Here is an 18,783-nt window from a genome sequence, read left to right as displayed (position 1 = left end):
CGCTGTACCTGCGATAACATTTCCAAATCTGTGTACGCGACCAATAAAATTTGTTTTGATTTGAATTTGATTTGAATAATTCCTGAACACAAGAATATAAACTCTTAATACATCCATTTGTCGCCACCTGGTGTTCACAACATGTAAACCTTGGATAGGCTTTGCGGCCACAGCAAGAACAACGCAGTTGTTTTGGGTTCCGCTGTTGTGATTTTGTATCACTTCTCTTTGTATGACACATACAGGCTACAGTAGCAGGCCTATGGAAAGTCCCTGAGTGGGGACAATGAGTAATATCAGTAGTGGGTGTTGGTGGAAAAAGTGTAGCAGTATGGCAATAAATTGAGTAAGCATTCCTATAAGAAGTTGTTAGCACTAAAATGGTTGAATGCATTGGACATTAGCTGAATCATGCATTGGAAGCGAATGGGATTTGCGCGTAAATTCACATTACAGCGGATTTCAAATTGATTGCTTAGCCTAGCCTAAATGTTGATAAAATATAGAGTGAACTGAAGTCTGTATTAAATGGCTTATAACAGGGACAGAATGTGTTATTATCGTCACCGCTATGAGTGCTATGACAGGGACGAATAGCCTATGTGCGGTGACCCATGATAAATAGATCCCTCCCTTCTGGATAAAAGCAGTGAGTGAATGACAGAATCATAACAGAAACAGTTAGATTGAAAAGACTACTTTCTTCAAAAGGAACAGAATCGTCTCGAATCAGCAAGGGTATCTTATTGTACGATATTCCCATTGGTTGTAAATAGGTAGCAGGTGGCATACAGCCCGGCTGTCGTGCATAAAAGCGCTATAGCGCCATTTTATTGAATAAGACCGTATTATAATTTGCAAATAACGGGTCCGCTTCCAAAAAATAGAACTGCGTGTATAGCCTAATATTCCTTCACGCTCCAGTTATATCTGAGATAAAAGAGATGTCATATTTTATATACATAAAACAGCCAAGTACATCTTCCCGTGGATATGTGTTGTCTTTTATGGCACCGTGGTAGCCAATTTTATTACATTTAGCCAACTGATTAGCTTTAAATAAAAGTCGAAAAATATAAATGCTTTAGAAATTATTATTTTTCTTCACAAAGGTAGTGGACTGGGCCTTTACTAGTCCTGTATTAGCGGACCGATATAGCCGTCTGTAACACAGGCAAAAAAAAATTCAGCAACCCCCCCAAACATCTTCCCGCAGCTATGGCTACATGTTATTTTCTGTTACTTTAAGGAGAATCTTGTCCATTTTTTTCTGGAAACAGAACACGGTAGGCTTATACTTATAATTAAGCAAATACGGGAGTGTCAGTGACCTGAGTGGGTTAGCTCAGTTTTAAGTCAAAACAGAAATAAGGGAATAAGGCTTCAGAAAGATTATTGGACTAACAGGCTGACTCCAGCGTTGCAAAATAAATGTAGAAATCTATGTTATTCAATTATTGCACCCACACTGCTCGCTGTGTCAACGAGCGTCTGCGTTACCAAGGGCTAAAATAGAAGTCCTTTCTATTTCTGATGCAGATAGCGCTGCAAGTCCTGCCTCTCCCATCTCCTCGTTGGTTTATAGAAGCAGGTACCCACGTGCCATCTCCTCATTGGTTATACCCACGTGGGTGATTGAAAGACAAACCATGTTGCTGGTTGTCGTGGTAATACTATAAAAGTTTAGATGGCAATCACCATATAAATTCAAAGATGAAAAAGCCTGGAAGGAGGAGAGATGACTAGAAACGATTCGGTTGACCGTTTTATGTGTGGATTAATTGTTGGAGTAGAGGACCTTGTGCATTTCAGGTAAAATAACAACTCAATGTTTATATCCCAGGACAAATTAGCTAGCAAGTGCAAGCTAACTAGCTAAATTGCCATAAATGTTTCATGCTTTTCGACCTGTCCCCAAATTAATGTCATTGATTCAGAGTTTGTTTTTATATTTTAACCTGTGTGTCGTGATCACGTTTGGTGTAGGGGGACAAAATACATTTATGCACGATGGCGCACGATTGGCGCACGATGGCGCACGCGCGCAGCCGGTTTGGGTTCCGTGTTAGTCCAAAAATGTAAATGACGCCATCATCTTTTCCCCCAGGGCATTCATCATGGGGAAACTATGTGAGCTGGCCCTTGTGTCTCTGGCCCTCCTGGCTCTACTTCATACTGACTCTACATGGGCCAAGAGAAGTGGCAGCAGTAGCAGCAGCAAAAAGTCATCATCCAACAACAGGGGTTCAGAAAAAAAGCCATCAAAAACATCAAACACGCAGACAGGAAGCTACCCCAGACAACCACAGAGCCCCAACAGGAACCCCAACGCATACCCAGCAGGAGGTAGTTACCCAGGGAGAGGTACCAATCAGAACCAGAACCCAGCCGGTGGATACCCTGCTGCAGGTGGCTATCCTGCTGCAGGTGGCTACCCCAACCAGCAGTATCCAGGCAGAGCCAATCCTGGGGGATATCCAAACCAGAACCCTGCAGCTGGAGGTTACCCAGCCGCTGGTGGCTATCCCAACTAGCAGTATCCAGGCCGGGCAAATCCTGGGGGATATCCAAACCAGAATCCAGCAGCGGGTGGTTACCCTGCAGCAGGAGGCTACCCCAACCAGAACCCAGGGAGAGGAGGAGTCAATCCGGGATACCCAGCCGGAGGTTACCCTGCTGGAGGTTACCCAGTAAGAGGGGGAAATACTGGCTGGGGGCAGGCAGGGGGCTACCCTGGTGGAGGGATGGGAGGAGGTTACCAACCCAAACAATAAGATCCTCAGTCCCCGCTATGGTTATGGAGGTGGGCATGGGGGTATGGGAGGTGGCTCTCCCTTCTCACGCTCAGTTCAGAATATGGGGCACTACCCCTCTACTCAGTCCAAGGGCTTTGCTAAGAAGGCTCTTATGGCAGGGGTTGGGGCCGTGGCAGGTATGGCAGTAGGCTATGGCCTTGGGCGTTTCCCTCGCCCACATTTCAACTTCCGCAACCCTCAGGAGGAGCAGTCCTACAACAACTACATGTACAGCAAATACGGTGAACGCTCCACAGATGAAAACGACTATGGCCGGGACTATACCTACAAAGTACCACCGCGGGCAGAGTCATATGACAGCTTCATGTATACCTGCATGAAGAGGAACGACCTTCTGCAGGATCAGGGCAGCGACTCCCAGGCCACACCTAGCAACCAGAGGAACAACCCCCAGGGAGCCAACAGCCAGAGCCTGCCTATCACTCCTGAGGTGGGGAACAGCAGTCCAGCTAGCAACCAGGAGGGAACAGACACAGTGAAGCCTCTCATCCCAGCCCCTGCGGAGATAGCTGGAGAGGATAAAGGTAAGGAGGAGGATGACAGCCTCACAGTGAGCATTGAGGAGATTGGTTACCCTGCATTGGTGGAGCAGCTGAAGAACCGTAAGTGTGTGAAGCTGTACATGAACTACTCTGAGCGTTTCCTGGAGAAGCAGACAGCTGAACGTAGCAGCGGCAGCGGCAGCGGCAGCAACAACAACAACAACAACAACAAGTATGAGAACAGTCGCAGTAACCCCCTCGGCCAGGGGCTGGTACAGCTCATAACCACCTTCCTCATGGTCCTGAGCAGCACTCTCCTGCTGCAGTAAGACAGGAACACATAGCCATGTCCCAGTTGTCTGGAATAGCTTCATTATTCCTTTCCTAGTCACCCCTCCTCAATATTCCACTGATTTCTTGTGAGGATAGGTTAATTAAATAAGGTGTAGGTGGAGATATAACCAATCCTTTAACTAATCCGTGGTCATGAAGGAAAGAAGCCAGTGGAAAAGAACTTCCAGCAAAATGAGGACAATTTCCTCCACATTTTATGGGGACATTTGCGCTTTAATATTGTTTTACCGTTTCTCTAATTGCCAATCTCCTTTGTGTCTCTAACATTTGCAACGATCCCCTGTCAATTTGGATCACCTGCTGTAGTACTTCCACACTTTTTTTTCCATTGCACTTTTTGTTGCAGAGTAGCTCCTGGTAGACTACTCTGTTGAGCTCTGTATTTTGTTCTGTAAAACACTATGGTTTGGTCATGCCAAATGCATGATGCTTTAATATCAGTGGTGGAAAAAGTACCCAATTGTCATACTTGAGTAAAAGTTAAGATACCTTAATAGAAAATGACTCAAGTAAAAGTGAAAGTCGCCCAGTACAATCCTACTTGAGTAAAAGTCTAAAAGTATTTGGTTTTACATCTACTTAAGTATAAATAGTCAATGTAATTACTAAAATATACTTAAGTATCAAAAGTATAATTAAAAGTATAAATCAATTCAAATTCCTTATATTTATCAAACCACACGGCACCATTTAAAAAAAATGTTTTTATGTACCTATAGCCAGGGGCACGCTCCAAAACTCAGACATCATTTACAAATGAAGCAAGTGTTTAGTGAGTTGCCAGATCAGAGGCAGTTGGGATGACCAGGGATGTTCCCTTGATAAGTGTATGAATTAGACAATTTTCCTGTCCTGCTAAGCACTCAAAATGTAATGATAACTTTTGGGTGTAAGGGAAAATGTATGGAGTAAACAGTACATCATTTTCTTTAGGAATGTAGTGAATTAAAAGTAAAAGTTGTCAAAAATATAAATAGTAAAGTACAGATACCCAAAAAAAAGACTTAAGTAGTATTTTCAAGTATTTTTACTTAAGTACTTTACACCACTGTTTAATATTGTATGTGTGTATCTATTACGATATATTTATGAATGTAACACTAACACTACAAGTACATAAAATGCTTAAAATGTTATCCAGTTTTTACCTGTTATGTGTTATTATGTCATAGGACATGAGGTAAGTGTCGTGGAAAATCTGACCAGAAAGTAGAGACTGTAGATTCTTTAAACAACCTTTTTTATTAAGATTTGCAAAAATGAGACCGGTCAAACATCACCCCAGTGGTGTATGGTTGAGAGCTCAACAAAGAATAGTTGTGTCTCAGTTTATATAAAGAAAAAGTATAACCCCTCTTTGGGTGGTGTGACAAACAAACAGAACAATATTGTGAGGAAGTACTGGTTGGTGACAAAGGATTATGGAACTAAGAAACTGCGGTTGGTCTTTGGTGAGGTCTTGTCGAGAAATGTTGCACAATTTCTCAATGCACATTGTCTCGACACTGTTTCTAAAAGAAACCGAAACCATTTGCCCTGCTCGTCTCTTACAGCTTAGTTCAGTCTACACCTCAATATGGAATAACAGCATTTTGTCCGTCAGTCACATAGACAAAGAGGAAGTGTAAAAGCAGAGGGAGCAAGTCTCATCAGTACATCATATGACTTTAATTAAATGCAGATACACTAGATAAACATTATTACAGCAATTTCTGCCACGATATAAGGTACTATCATCCAATTAGGGGTTCTGTGTCTTTTTGCCAAAGTCACTCTAAAAATGAGTGGTTCAACAAGGGTTCTTCTAAAATCCTCAAAGTTCTTTGAAGAACCTTAAGGTTCTTGGCACTGAAAATGCCCCCCAAAAGGCTCTTCTAAGAACCCCATAGGAGGTGAGGTTCATCGAGGAACCTCTTTAGTTGGTGGGGGTTCTTGCAGGAACCTAACTGCCCAACTGAAACGTTTGGATTTGAAAGGGCAGCAGGTGCAGGCACTTAACTGAAAAATGTTAAGGTTTGTCCCTTGTATGATCTAAATTGATATTGCTTTATGATGATACCAACTATCTTTTCATATTTGTGAAAATCTTTCTAAATCAAAATTCAATGGAAATCAATCAACAAAGAGGTAAAATTGTCACGCCCTGATCTAGTTCACATGTCTTTGTGATTGTCTCCACCCCCCTCCAGGTGTCGCCCATCTTCCCCATTATCCCCTGTGTATTTATACCTGTGTTCTCTGTTTGTCTGTTGCCAGTTCTTCTTGTTTGTCAAGCTTACCAGCATTTGTCCTGTCAGCACCTGTCTTTTCCCAGCCTCTCTTTTTCTCGCCCTCCTGGTTTTTGACCCTTGCAAACCACCCACCTGAACCCGCCCACCTTCTTGGAACCAGGAAGCACTGACCCGAAGAGTTGTCTGTATTGCTGGACTCTTGGTCATCTTGTGTCCTCTTGTCCTCTAAAGAAGCCAGGCTCACCGGTAGGAGCAAGGACTTTGGTGGGCTATATGGAGAACGTTCCTGCTTCCCCTGCCTGCACCCCTTTTCATGCCATTCTGCTGTGGGGAGACCAGTCCAAATCTCTCCGGGTTCTCATTGACTCTGGGGCCGACAAGAGTTTTTTGGACGCTACCCTGGCATCCGAGCTGAACATCCCCACTCAGCCCCTCTCCATTCCCATGGACGTTAGAGCGCTGGACGGGCGCTCTATAGTCCGAGTCACCCACAACACCACTCCCGTCCACCTACAGGTATCAGGGAACCACAGCGAGGCTATCCAGTTCCTGCTCATCAAGTCCCCTCTGATTCCCATGGTATTGGGATTCTCCTGGCTCCAACGACACAATCACCTCATGAACTGGTCTACTGGTGCCATCATGGGCTGGAGACCGTTCTGCCACGCCCATTGCCTGAAGTCAGCACAACCTGCCCCGGGACATCTTCCTGTGGACTCAGAAGGTGCCCCAGACCGCTCCGCCATTCCCGCGGAGTACCAGGGCCTCCGAGAGGTGTTCAGCAAGGCCCGGGCCATGTTGCTTCCGCCGCACCAACCCTATGACTGCGGGATTGACCTTCTCCCTAGCACCACGCCGACCCGGGGACATCTATACTCTCTGTCGTGACTGGAGACCAAGGCTATGAATACATACATTGGGGACTTCCTAGCTGCTGGATTTATCTGACCCTCTTCCTCTCCCGCTAGTGCAGGCTTCTTCTTCGTGGAGAAAAAGGACAAGACCCTGCGCCCATGCATTGACTACCGGGGACTCAACGACATTACGGTTAAGAACCGTTACCCGCTACCACTCATCTCCTCGGCCTTCGAGCCGCTCTAGGGGGCCAATGTGTTTTCCAAGCTGGATCTACCTGATGCGAATATGAGAGGGGGACGAGTGGAAGACCGCCTTCAACACGGCCAGTAGCCACTATGAGTATCTGCTCATGCCCTTTGGCCTCACCAACGCCCCTGCTGTGTTCCAGGCTCTAGTGAATGATGTTCTCCGTGACATGTTGAACCGGTCCATCTTGTCTACATTGATGACATCCTCGTCTTCTCCCGCTCTCCTCAAGAACACGTGCTCCACGTCTGGCAGGTCCTTCTGGAGAATCAGCTGTTTGTGAAGGCGGAGAGATGCGAGTTCCATCGCTCCTCCATCCCCTTTCTGGGTTGCATCATCTCTGCTGGGAGTGTCCAGATGGATCCCGGGAATGGGAGAGCAGTGATGCATTGGCCTCAGCCTACATCCAGGGTGCAGCTGCAACGTTTCCTGGGGTTCCCAAATTTCTATCGCCGCTTTATCCGGGGTTACAGCACCCTGGCTTCCCCCTTGTCAGCACTCACCTTGCCCAAGGTTCCATTCACGTGGTCCCCAGCTGTTGCCGGGACCTCAAACATCGCTTCACCACAGCTCCCATCCTGGTTCATCCGGACCCATCTCGTCAATTCGTGGTGGAGGCCAATGCTTCGGACGTTGGTGTGGGGGCTGTCCTGTTTCAGCGTACTGCCCTTGACCTCAAGCTACATCCCTGTGCCTTCTACTCCCAACGCCTTAATGCCACAGAAAGGAACTACGATGTGGGGAATCGGGACCTTCTCGCAGTGAAGATGGCGTTGGAGGAATGGAGGCATTGGTTGGAAGGGGCGGAACATCTGTTCATCGTGTGGACTGACAACAAGAACCTGGAGTATCTCCGCACCATCAAGTGCCTCAACTCCAGGCAAGCCATATGGGCCCTGCTGTTCACACGGTTCAACTTCTCCCTCTCGTACCGGCCGAGATCCAAGAATATCAAGCTGGATGCACTGTCCCGCAACTATAGCCCCACGACTACTACCCCGGAACCCGAAACCATCCTTCCCACCTCATGTCTGGTGACGGCACTCAGCTGGGCAATAGGGAAGAAGGTCCATGAGGCGCAGCGTTCCCAGCCAAACCCCAGGAGGGCCCTGATAACCGGATGTTTGTTCCTGACACTGTCCATTCCGCAGTCCTGGAATGGGCCCACTACTCCAGGCTGGCCTGCCACCCAGGCGCCCTTTGGACCCTGGCCTTTGTGCGACAGCGTTTTTGATGGCCTACCATGGTCCTGGACTTGTCTGCATTCGTCACCGCTTGCACAGTTTGTTCACAGAACAAGACTCCTCTGCAAGCTCCGGCTGGTCTCCCCCAACCTCTGCCTGTCCCCGACCGTCCCTGGTTTCACATCTCCCTGGACTTTGTCACGGGTCTTCCCCCATCTGATGGCAACACCGCCATCCTGACCGTGGTGGATCGGTTCGCCAAAGCCACCCATTTCATTCCTCTCCCCAAACTACCGTCTGCCAAAGAGACGGCCCAGCTCATGATGCAGCACGTCTTCCGGATCCATGGACTGCCCGTGGACATGGTCTCTGACCGGGGTCCTCAGTTCTCGTCCAGGTTCTGGAAGGCGTTCTGCACCCTCATTGGATTGTCAGCCAGCCTACCCCCGGGTTCCACCCCCAGTCCAACGGCCAGTCGGAGCGAGCCCACTAGGACCTCGAGACCACCCTGCGCTGCCTGGTCTCCGCCAACCCCAACACCTGGAGCCAGCAGCTTGTGTGGGTCAAATATGCCCGCAACACCCTTCCCTGTTTTTCCACGGGCCTATCTCCCTGTGAGTGTTCCCTGGGGTATCAGCCCCCGCTCTTCCCTGAGCAGGAAGAGGAGGTCGGCATACCTTCTGCCCAGATTTTTGTCCGCCACTGTCGTCGTACCTGGAGGAGAGCCCGGTCGGCCCTCCTCCAAGACCACCTCGAGGTATCGACGACAAGCGGATCACCATCGGACCCTGGCTCCTCGGTATCGTCTCGGGCAGAAGGTATGGCTCTCCACCCGGGATCTTCCCCTCAGGGTGGAGTCTCGCAAACTGTCCCACTGGTTTATCGGCCCTTTCCCCATCTCCAAGGTTATTAGCCCCTCTGCTGTTTGTCTTCTGTTTCCCCGTACCCTTATACACCCCGCCTTTCATGTGTCCCATATCAAGCCTGTGTCTCACAGTCCCTTGTCTTCCATTTCCAGGCCCATCCCTCCTCCCCGTGTCATCGATGGCCATCCGGCGTACACTGTGAGACACGTCCTGAGGGTTTGACCACAGGGCAGGGGTTTCCAGTACCTGGTTGACTGGAAGGGTTATGACCCGGAGGAGAGGTGCTGGGTCCCCGCTAGAGACATCCTGGACCCAGCCCTTGTCGCTAACTTCCACCACAGGCACCACATGGAGGGGGGGGGGGGGAGGGTACTGTCACGCCCTGATCTGGTTCACCTGTCTTTGTGATTGTCTCCACCCCCTCCATGTGTCGCCCATCTTCCCTATTATCCCCTGTGTATTTATACCTGTGTTCTCTGTTTGTCTGTTGCCAGTTTGTCTTGTTTGTCAAGCTTACCAGCGTTTGTCCTGTCAGCTCCTGTCTTTTCCCAGCCTCTCTTTTTCTCGCCCTCCTGGTTTTTGACCCTTGCCTGTCCGGACCCTGAACCCGCCCGCCTGACCACTCTGCCTGCCCCTGAGCCTGCCTGCCGTCCTGTACCTTTGCCCCTATCTGGATTACTGACCTCTGCCTGACCTGAGCCTGCCTGCCTGCCGTCCTGTACCTTTGCCTCAGTTGCTGTAATAAACATTGTTACTTTGACACGGTCTGCATCTGGGTCTTGCCTTATCCTGATAAGAATATGCAGGCTATAAGAATATGTTGAAGGCTAGCTCTATTGGGTGCAGATGACTGAACTACTCACTTTTGTGTCAGTCTGCAGATAAACAGACGAGGAGCCATACAAAAGTATGTCTATTGGTATTTTATGCTGATCACATTTACCATCCTCCTCCCTTACCTCTTCAATGAATATCCCATAGGCCTCTACATTATGGACAAGGTATGTGTATGAAATGTATGAAATGTATCACAAAAACCAAGGTATGAATACTGTCATGTGCATGTTTTGTTAATCATCTGTATATTGAAAATGTTTTGGAGTCACAGACTTCACCCTCCCTATATCTCTGAACATAACAGGAAACATGTTCGATCACCATGCACTACAAAATCACTCTAGCTATGGATACGGAGAACATCAACACGCCAGAGGATATACCCATTATACTTGGGTCTCTGCTGGGAGTTTACCTCAAATTTGGATTTTTTTATTCTGCTTTGCCACTAAAATCATAAACACTGACACCTAAAATATTGTGTTATTGTTGTTGTTGTTATGCGTATTAATAATAATGGGGGGGGGGGGGGGGGGGTAGTTGAAAAACTTACCCCAAAAGGTTCTTCAAAAGGTTCTTCGTGGAACCATTAACCTCTTACATCTAGACGTTCCGCTAGCGGAACACCTGCTCCAATATCCAATGATAGGCGTGGCGCGAATTACAAATTCCTCAAAAATACAAAAACTTCAATTTTTCAAACATATGACTATTTCACAGCATTTTAAAGACAAGACTCTCCTTTATCTAACCACACTGTCCGATTTCAAAAAGGCTTTACAGCGAAAGCAAAACATTAGATTATGTCAGCAGAGTACCCAGCCAGAAATAATCAGACACCCATTTTTCAAGCTAGCATATAATGTCACAAAAAACAAAACCACAGCTAAATGCAGCACTAACCTTTGATGATCTTCATCAGATGACACACCTAGGACATTATGTTATACAATACATGCATGTTTTGTTCAATCAAGTTCATATTTATATCAAAAACCAGCTTTTTACATTAGCATGTGACGTTCAGAACTAGCATACCCCCCGCAAACCTCCGGTGAATTTACTAAATTACTCACGATAAACGTTCACAAAAAACATAACAATTATTTTAAGAATTATAGATACAGAACTCCTTTGTGCAATCGAGGTGTCCGATTTTAAAATAGCTTTTCGGTGAAAGCCCATTTTGCAATATTCTGAGTAGATAGCCCAGCCATCACGGCTAGCTATTTAGACACCCAGCAAGTTTAGCCCTGACCAAAGTCAGATTTACTATTAGAAAAGTTTGATTACCTTTGGTGTTCTTCGTCAGAATGCACTCCCAGGACTGCTACTTCAATAACAAATGTTGGTTTGGTTCAAAATAATCCATTGTTATATCCAAATAGCGGCGTCTTGTTCGTGCGTTCAAGACACTATCCGAAGTGTAAATAAGGGTCATGAGCATGGCGCATTTCGTGACAAAAGATTTCTAAATATTCCATTACCGTAATTCGAAGCATGTTAACCGCTGTTTAAAATCAATTTTTATGCCATTTTTCTCGTAAAAAAAGCGATAATATTCCGACCGGGAATCTGCGTTTAGGTAAACAGACGAAAGAAAATAAAGCATGGGGTCGACTCGGGCACGAGCCTGAGTCTCACAGTACTGTGACCAGCCACTATCCAAACACGCTACTTTTTTTCAGCCAGAGCCTGCAAAGCCACGATTCAGCTTTTTGCCGCCTTCGGAGAGCCCATGGGAGCCGTAGGAAGTGTCACGTAACAGCAGAGATCCCCTGTAATGGATAGAGATAATCAAGAAGGCCAAGAAATTGTCAGACAGGGCACTTCCTGCATGGAATCTTCTCTGGTTTTGGCCTGCCAAATGAGTTCTGTTATACTCACAGACACCATTCAAACAGTTTTAGAAACTTTGGCGTGTTTTCTATCCAAAGCTAATAATTATATGCATATTCTAGTTTCTGGGCAGGAGTAATAATCAGATTAAATCGGGTATGTTTTTTATCCGGCCGTGAAAGTACTGCCCCCTAGCCATAACAGGTTGAAAGGGGTTCTTAAAAGGGGTTCTTTGAAGATCTTATAGGGGTTCCCCCACAGTTTAAATTTGAAGAACCCCTAAAGGATACTCCAGGAACCTTTTCTTTTTGGAGTGTACATTATAGACAAGGTATGTGTATGAAAACCATTACCAAAACAGTTTTTTCATTCACATTCACCACAAAAACCAAGGTATGAATTCTGTCGTGTGCATGTTTTGTTAATCATCTGTTTTGTTGATCATTAGAAAGCAAATTACGGACTCCTCTTTAAATCTGCGTATTCCTCCAAAGCTCCGTTGTCCTGAGTCTGCACAACCCTGCCAGGACCTAGGATCAAGGGAGAGACTAAAGTGCTTTAGTACTATATCTCTTGACACAATGATGAAAATAATCATGGCCTCTAAACCTTCAAGCTGCATACTGGACCCTATTCCAACTAAACTACTGAAAGAGCTGCTTTCTGTGCTTGGCCCTCCTATGTTGAACATAATAAATGGCTCTCTATCCACCGGATGTGTACCAAACTCACTAAAAGTGGCAGTAATAAAGCCTCTCTTGAAAAAGCCAAATCTTGACCCAGAAATTATAAAAAACTATCGGCCTGTATCGAATCTTCCATTCCTCTCAAATTGTTTTGAAAAAGCTGTTGCGCAGCAACTCACTGCCTTCCTGAAGACAAACAATGTCCACGAAACGCTTCAGTCTGGTTTTAGACCCCATCATAGCACTGAGACTGCACTTGTGAAGGTGGTAAATTACCTTTTAATGACGTCAGACCGAGGTTCTGCGTCTGTCCTCGTGCTCCTAGATCTTAGTGCTGCTTTTGATACCATCGATCACCACATTCTTTTGGAGAGATTGGAAACCCAAATTGGTCTACATGGACAAGTTCTGGCCTGGTTTAGGTCTTATCTGTCGGAAAGATATCAGTTTGTCTCTGTGAATGGTTTGTCCTCTGACAAATCAACTGTAAATTTCAGTGTTCCTCAAGGTTCCGTTTTAGGACCACTATTGTTTTCACTATATATTTTACCTGTTGGGGATGTCATTCGAAAACATAATGTTAAATTTCACTGCTATGCGGATGACACACAGCTGTACATTTCAATGAAACATGGTGAAGCCACAAAATTGCCCTCGCTAGAAGCCTGTGTCTCAGACATAAGGAAGTGGATGGCTGCAAACTTTCTACTCTTAAACTCGGACAAAACAGAGATGCTTGTTCTAGGTCCCAAGAAACAAAGAGATCTTCTGTTGAATCTGACAATTAATCTGGATGGTTGTACAGTCGTCTCAAATAAAACTGTGAAGGACCTCGGCGTTACTCTGGACCCTGATCTCTCGTTTGAAGAACATATCAAGACTGTTTCAAGGACAGCTTTTTTCCATCTACGTAACATTGCAAAAATCAGAAACTTTCTGTCCAAAAATGACGCAGAAAAATGAATCCATGCCTTTGTTACTTCTAGGTTGGACTACTGCAATGCTCTACTTTCCGGCTACCCGGATAAAGCACTAAATAAACTTCAGTTAGTGCTAAATATGGCTGCTAGAATCCTGACTAGAACCAAAAAAATGTGATCATATTACTCCAGTGCTAGCCTCCCTACACTGGCTTCCTGTTAAGGCAAGGGCTGATTTCAAGGTTTTTCTGCTAACCTACAAAGCATTACATGGGCTTGCTCCTACCTATCTTTCCGATTTGGTCCTGCCGTACATACCTACACGTACGCTACGGTCACAAGACGCGGGCCTCCTAATTGTTCCTAGAATTTCTAAGCAAACAGCTGGAGGCAGGGCTTTCTCCTATAGAGCTCAATTTTTATGGAATAGTCTGCCTACCCATGTGAGAGACGCAGACTCAGTCTCAACCTTTAAGTCTTTACTGAAGACATATCTCTTCAGTAGGTCCTATGATTAAGTGTAGTCTGGCCCAGGGGTGTGCAGGTGAACGGAAAGGCTGGAGCAACAAACCGCCCTTGCTGTCTCTGCCTGGCCGGTTTCCCCTCTTTCCACTGGGATTCTCTGCGTCTACCCCTATTATGGGGGCTGAGTCACTGGCTTGCTGGTGTTCTTTCATGCCGTCCCTGGGAGGGGTGCGTCACTTGAGTGGGTTGAGTCACTGACGTGGTCTTCCTGTCTGGGTTGGTGCCCCCCCTTGGGCTGTGCCGTGGTGGAGATCTTTGTGGGCTATACTCGGCCTTGTCCCGGGATGGTATGTTGGTGGTTGGAGATATCCCTCCAGTGGTGTGGAGGCTGTGCTTTGGCAAAGTGGGTGGGGTTATATCCTACCTGTTTGGCCCTGTCCGGGGGTTTTCATCGGATGGGGCCACAGTGTCTCCTGACCCCTCCTGTCTCAGCCTCCAGTATTTATGCTGCAGTAGTTTATGTGTCGGGGGGCTAGGGTCAGTCTGTCACATCTGGAGTATTTCTCTTGTCTTTTCCGGTGTCCTGTGTGAATTTAAATATGCTCTCTCTAATTCTCTCTTTCTCCTTCTTTCTTTCTCTCTCTCGGAGGACCTGAGCCCTAGGACCATGCCTCAGGACTACCTGGCTTGATGACTCCTTGCTGTCCCCAGTTCACCTGGCCGTGCTGCTGCTCCAGTTCCAACTGTTCTGCCTGCAGCTATGGAACCCTGACCTGTTCACCGGACGTGCTACCTGTCCCAGACCTGTTGTCCCAGACCTGCTGGAACCCTGACCTATTCACCGGACGTGCTACCTGTCCCAGACCTGCTGTTTTCAACTCTCTAGAGACAGCAGGAGCGGTAGAGATACTCTCAAAGATCGGCTATGAAAAAGCCAACTGACACTTACTCTTGTGTTGCTGACTTGTTGCACCCTCGACAACTACTATGATTATTATTATTTGACAATGCTGGTCATTTATGAACATTTGAACATCTAGGCCATGTGCTGTTATAATCTCCACCCGGCACAGCCAGAAGAGGACTGGCCACCCCTCATAGCCTGGTTCCTCTCTAGGTTTCTTCCTAGGTTTTGGCCTTTCTAGGGAGTTTTTCCTAGCCACCGTGCTTCTACACCTGCATTGCTTGCTGTTTGGGGTTTTAGGCTGGGTTTCTGTACTGCACTTTGAGATATCAGCTGATGTAAGAAGGGCTATATAAATACATTTGATTTGATCTGTATAATTAATAAATGTGGGATTCAGACTTCACCCTCCCTACACCTCTGATGAATATAACAGGAAACCTGTTTGATCACCATGCACTGCAAAATCATTATGGCTATGGATACAGAGAACATCAACATTAACACGCCAGAGGATATATCCAATGGACATGGGGCTCTGCTGGGAGTTTACCACATTTAGATTTTTTACTTATGCTTTGTCACTAAAATTATAAACACTGCGAACTAAAATATAGTTTTATTGTTGTTATTGTTATGCTTATTATTATTAATAATAATGGGGGGGGGGGGGGTAGTTGAAAAACTTACCCCAAAAGGTTCTTCAAAAGGTTCTTCGTGGAATCATTAACCTCTTACATCTAGACGTTCCGCTAGCGGAACACCTGCTCCAATATCCAATGATAGGCGTGGCGCGAATTACAAATTCCTCAAAAATACAAAAACTTCAATTTTTCAAACATATGACTATTTCACAGCATTTTAAAGACAAGACTCTCCTTTATCTAACCACACTGTCCGATTTCAAAAAGGCTTTACAGCGAAAGCAAAACATTAGATTATGTCAGCAGAGTACCCAGCCAGAAATAATCAGACACCCATTTTCAAGCTAGCATATAATGTCACAAAAAACAAAACCACAGCTAAATGCAGCACTAACCTTTGATGATCTTCATCAGATGACACACCTAGGACATTATGTTATACAATACATGCATGTTTTGTTCAATCAAGTTCATATTTATATCAAAAACCAGCTTTTTACATTAGCATGTGACGTTCAGAACTAGCATAATTTACTAAATTACTCACGATAAACGTTCACAAAAAACATAACAATTATTTTAAGAATTATAGATACAGAACTCCTTTGTGCAATCGAGGTGTCCGATTTTAAAATAGCTTTTCGGTGAAAGCCCATTTTGCAATATTCTGAGTAGATAGCCCAGCCATCACGGCTAGCTATTTAGACACCCAGCAAGTTTAGCCCTGACCAAAGTCAGATTTACTATTAGAAAAGTTTGATTACCTTTGGTGTTCTTCGTCAGAATGCACTCCCAGGACTGCTACTTCAATAACAAATGTTGGTTTGGTTCAAAATAATCCATTGTTATATCCAAATAGCGGCGTCTTGTTCGTGCGTTCAAGACACTATCCGAAGTGTAAATAAGGGTCATGAGCATGGCGCATTTCGTGACAAAAGATTTCTAAATATTCCATTACCGTACTTCGAAGCATGTTAACCGCTGTTTAAAATCAATTTTTATGCCATTTTTCTCGTAAAAAAGCGATAATATTCCGACCGGGAATCTGCGTTTAGGTAAACAGACGAAAGAAAATAAAGCATGGGGTCGACTCGGGCACGAGCCTGAGTCTCACAGTACTGTGACCAGCCACTATCCAAACACGCTACTTTTTTTCAGCCAGAGCCTGCAAAGCCACGATTCAGCTTTTTGCCGCCTTCTGAGAGCCCATGGGAGCCGTAGGAAGTGTCACGTAACAGCAGAGATCCCCTGTAATGGATAGAGATAATCAAGAAGGCCAAGAAATTGTCAGACAGGGCACTTCCTGCATGGAATCTTCTCTGGTTTTGGCCTGCCAAATGAGTTCTGTTATACTCACAGACACCATTCAAACAGTTTTAGAAACTTTGGCGTGTTTTCTATTCAAAGCTAATAATTATATGCATATTCTAGTTTCTGGGCAGGAGTAATAATCAGATTAAATCGGGTATGTTTTTTATCCGGCCGTGAAAGTACTGCCCCCTAGCCATAACAGGTTGAAAGGGGTTCTTAAAAGGGGTTCTTTGAAGATCTTATAGGGGTTCCCCCACAGTTTAAATTTGAAGAACCCCTAAAGGATACTCCAGGAACCTTTTCTTTTTGGAGTGTACATTATAGACAAGGTATGTGTATGAAAACCATTACCAAAACAGTTTTTTCATTCACATTCACCACAAAAACCAAGGTATGAATTCTGTCGTGTGCATGTTTTGTTAATCATCTGTTTTGTTGATCATTAGAAAGCAAATTACGGACTCCTCTTTAAATCTGCGTATTCCTCCAAAGCTCCGTTGTCCTGAGTCTGCACAACCCTGCCAGGACCTAGGATCAAGGGAGAGACTAAAGTGCTTTAGTACTATATCTCTTGACACAATGATGAAAATAATCATGGCCTCTAAACCTTCAAGCTGCATACTGGACCCTATTCCAACTAAACTACTGAAAGAGCTGCTTTCTGTGCTTGGCCCTCCTATGTTGAACATAATAAATGGCTCTCTATCCACCGGATGTGTACCAAACTCACTAAAAGTGGCAGTAATAAAGCCTCTCTTGAAAAAGCCAAATCTTGACCCAGAAATTATAAAAAACTATCGGCCTGTATCGAATCTTCCATTCCTCTCAAATTGTTTTGAAAAAGCTGTTGCGCAGCAACTCACTGCCTTCCTGAAGACAAACAATGTCCACGAAACGCTTCAGTCTGGTTTTAGACCCCATCATAGCACTGAGACTGCACTTGTGAAGGTGGTAAATTACCTTTTAATGACGTCAGACCGAGGTTCTGCGTCTGTCCTCGTGCTCCTAGATCTTAGTGCTGCTTTTGATACCATCGATCACCACATTCTTTTGGAGAGATTGGAAACCCAAATTGGTCTACATGGACAAGTTCTGGCCTGGTTTAGGTCTTATCTGTCGGAAAGATATCAGTTTGTCTCTGTGAATGGTTTGTCCTCTGACAAATCAACTGTAAATTTCAGTGTTCCTCAAGGTTCCGTTTTAGGACCACTATTGTTTTCACTATATATTTTACCTGTTGGGGATGTCATTCGAAAACATAATGTTAAATTTCACTGCTATGCGGATGACACACAGCTGTACATTTCAATGAAACATGGTGAAGCCACAAAATTGCCCTCGCTAGAAGCCTGTGTCTCAGACATAAGGAAGTGGATGGCTGCAAACTTTCTACTCTTAAACTCGGACAAAACAGAGATGCTTGTTCTAGGTCCCAAGAAACAAAGAGATCTTCTGTTGAATCTGACAATTAATCTGGATGGTTGTACAGTCGCAGTTCAAAAACTTACCCCAAAAGGTTCTTCGAGGAACCATTAAAAGGAGTTCTTTGAAGATTTATAGGGGTTCCCCCACAGTTTCAATTTGGAGAACCCCTAAAGGATACTCCAGAAACCTTTTCTTTTTAGAGTGTACATTATGGACAAGGTATGTGTATGAAAACCATTATCAAAACAGTTTTTTTCATTCCCGTTCACCTCAAATTCCAAGGTATGAATTCTGTCGTGTGCATGTTTTGTTTATCATTTTCATTTTTAGAAAGATTTGCACAAATATGAAAAGATAGATGGTATCATCATAAAACAATATCAATTAGATCATAACAAGGGACAACCCTTAGTTAAGTGCCTGCACCTGCAGTCCTTTCAAATTAAAATCAAAATGTTTCAGTTGGGCGGTTAGGTTCCTGCAAGAACCCCCACCAACTAAGAATGTTCCTCGATGAACCCCACCTCCTATGGGGTTCTTGGAAGAACCTTTTGGGGGCAATTTTCAATGCCAAGAACCACAAGTTGAATTTTTAGAGTGTAGTTCAAAAATGAACCCCGAAAGGTTCTTCATAAGGTTCTTCGAGGATCCACTAAAAGGGGTTCTTTGAAGAAGCCTTTTAAAGGGTTCTTTGAAGAACTTATGAGTTCCCCCA

General features: G+C 45.1%; 1 protein-coding gene across 1 annotated transcript; it reads left to right on the top strand.

Annotated features, from left to right (window-relative positions):
* The first annotated feature begins 590 nt into the window (after window positions 1-590).
* LOC106564767 (FHA domain-containing protein FhaA-like) lies at window positions 591-5,865 on the top strand. The gene is given in 3 exon segments (XM_045690113.1): window positions 591-738; window positions 2,108-2,758; window positions 2,760-5,865. Coding segments are annotated over 2 exon segments (1,509 nt in total). The 5' UTR covers window positions 591-738; window positions 2,108-2,117; the 3' UTR covers window positions 3,628-5,865.
* The last annotated feature ends 12,918 nt before the right edge of the window (window positions 5,866-18,783 follow it).

The sequence above is a fragment of the Salmo salar genome, chromosome ssa01, assembly GCF_905237065.1.
Source record: "Salmo salar chromosome ssa01, Ssal_v3.1, whole genome shotgun sequence".
Taxonomy (NCBI): Eukaryota; Metazoa; Chordata; class Actinopteri; order Salmoniformes; family Salmonidae; genus Salmo; species Salmo salar.
Note: the sequence above shows the minus strand (reverse complement) of the source record. Positions and strands in the feature narration are given on the sequence as shown.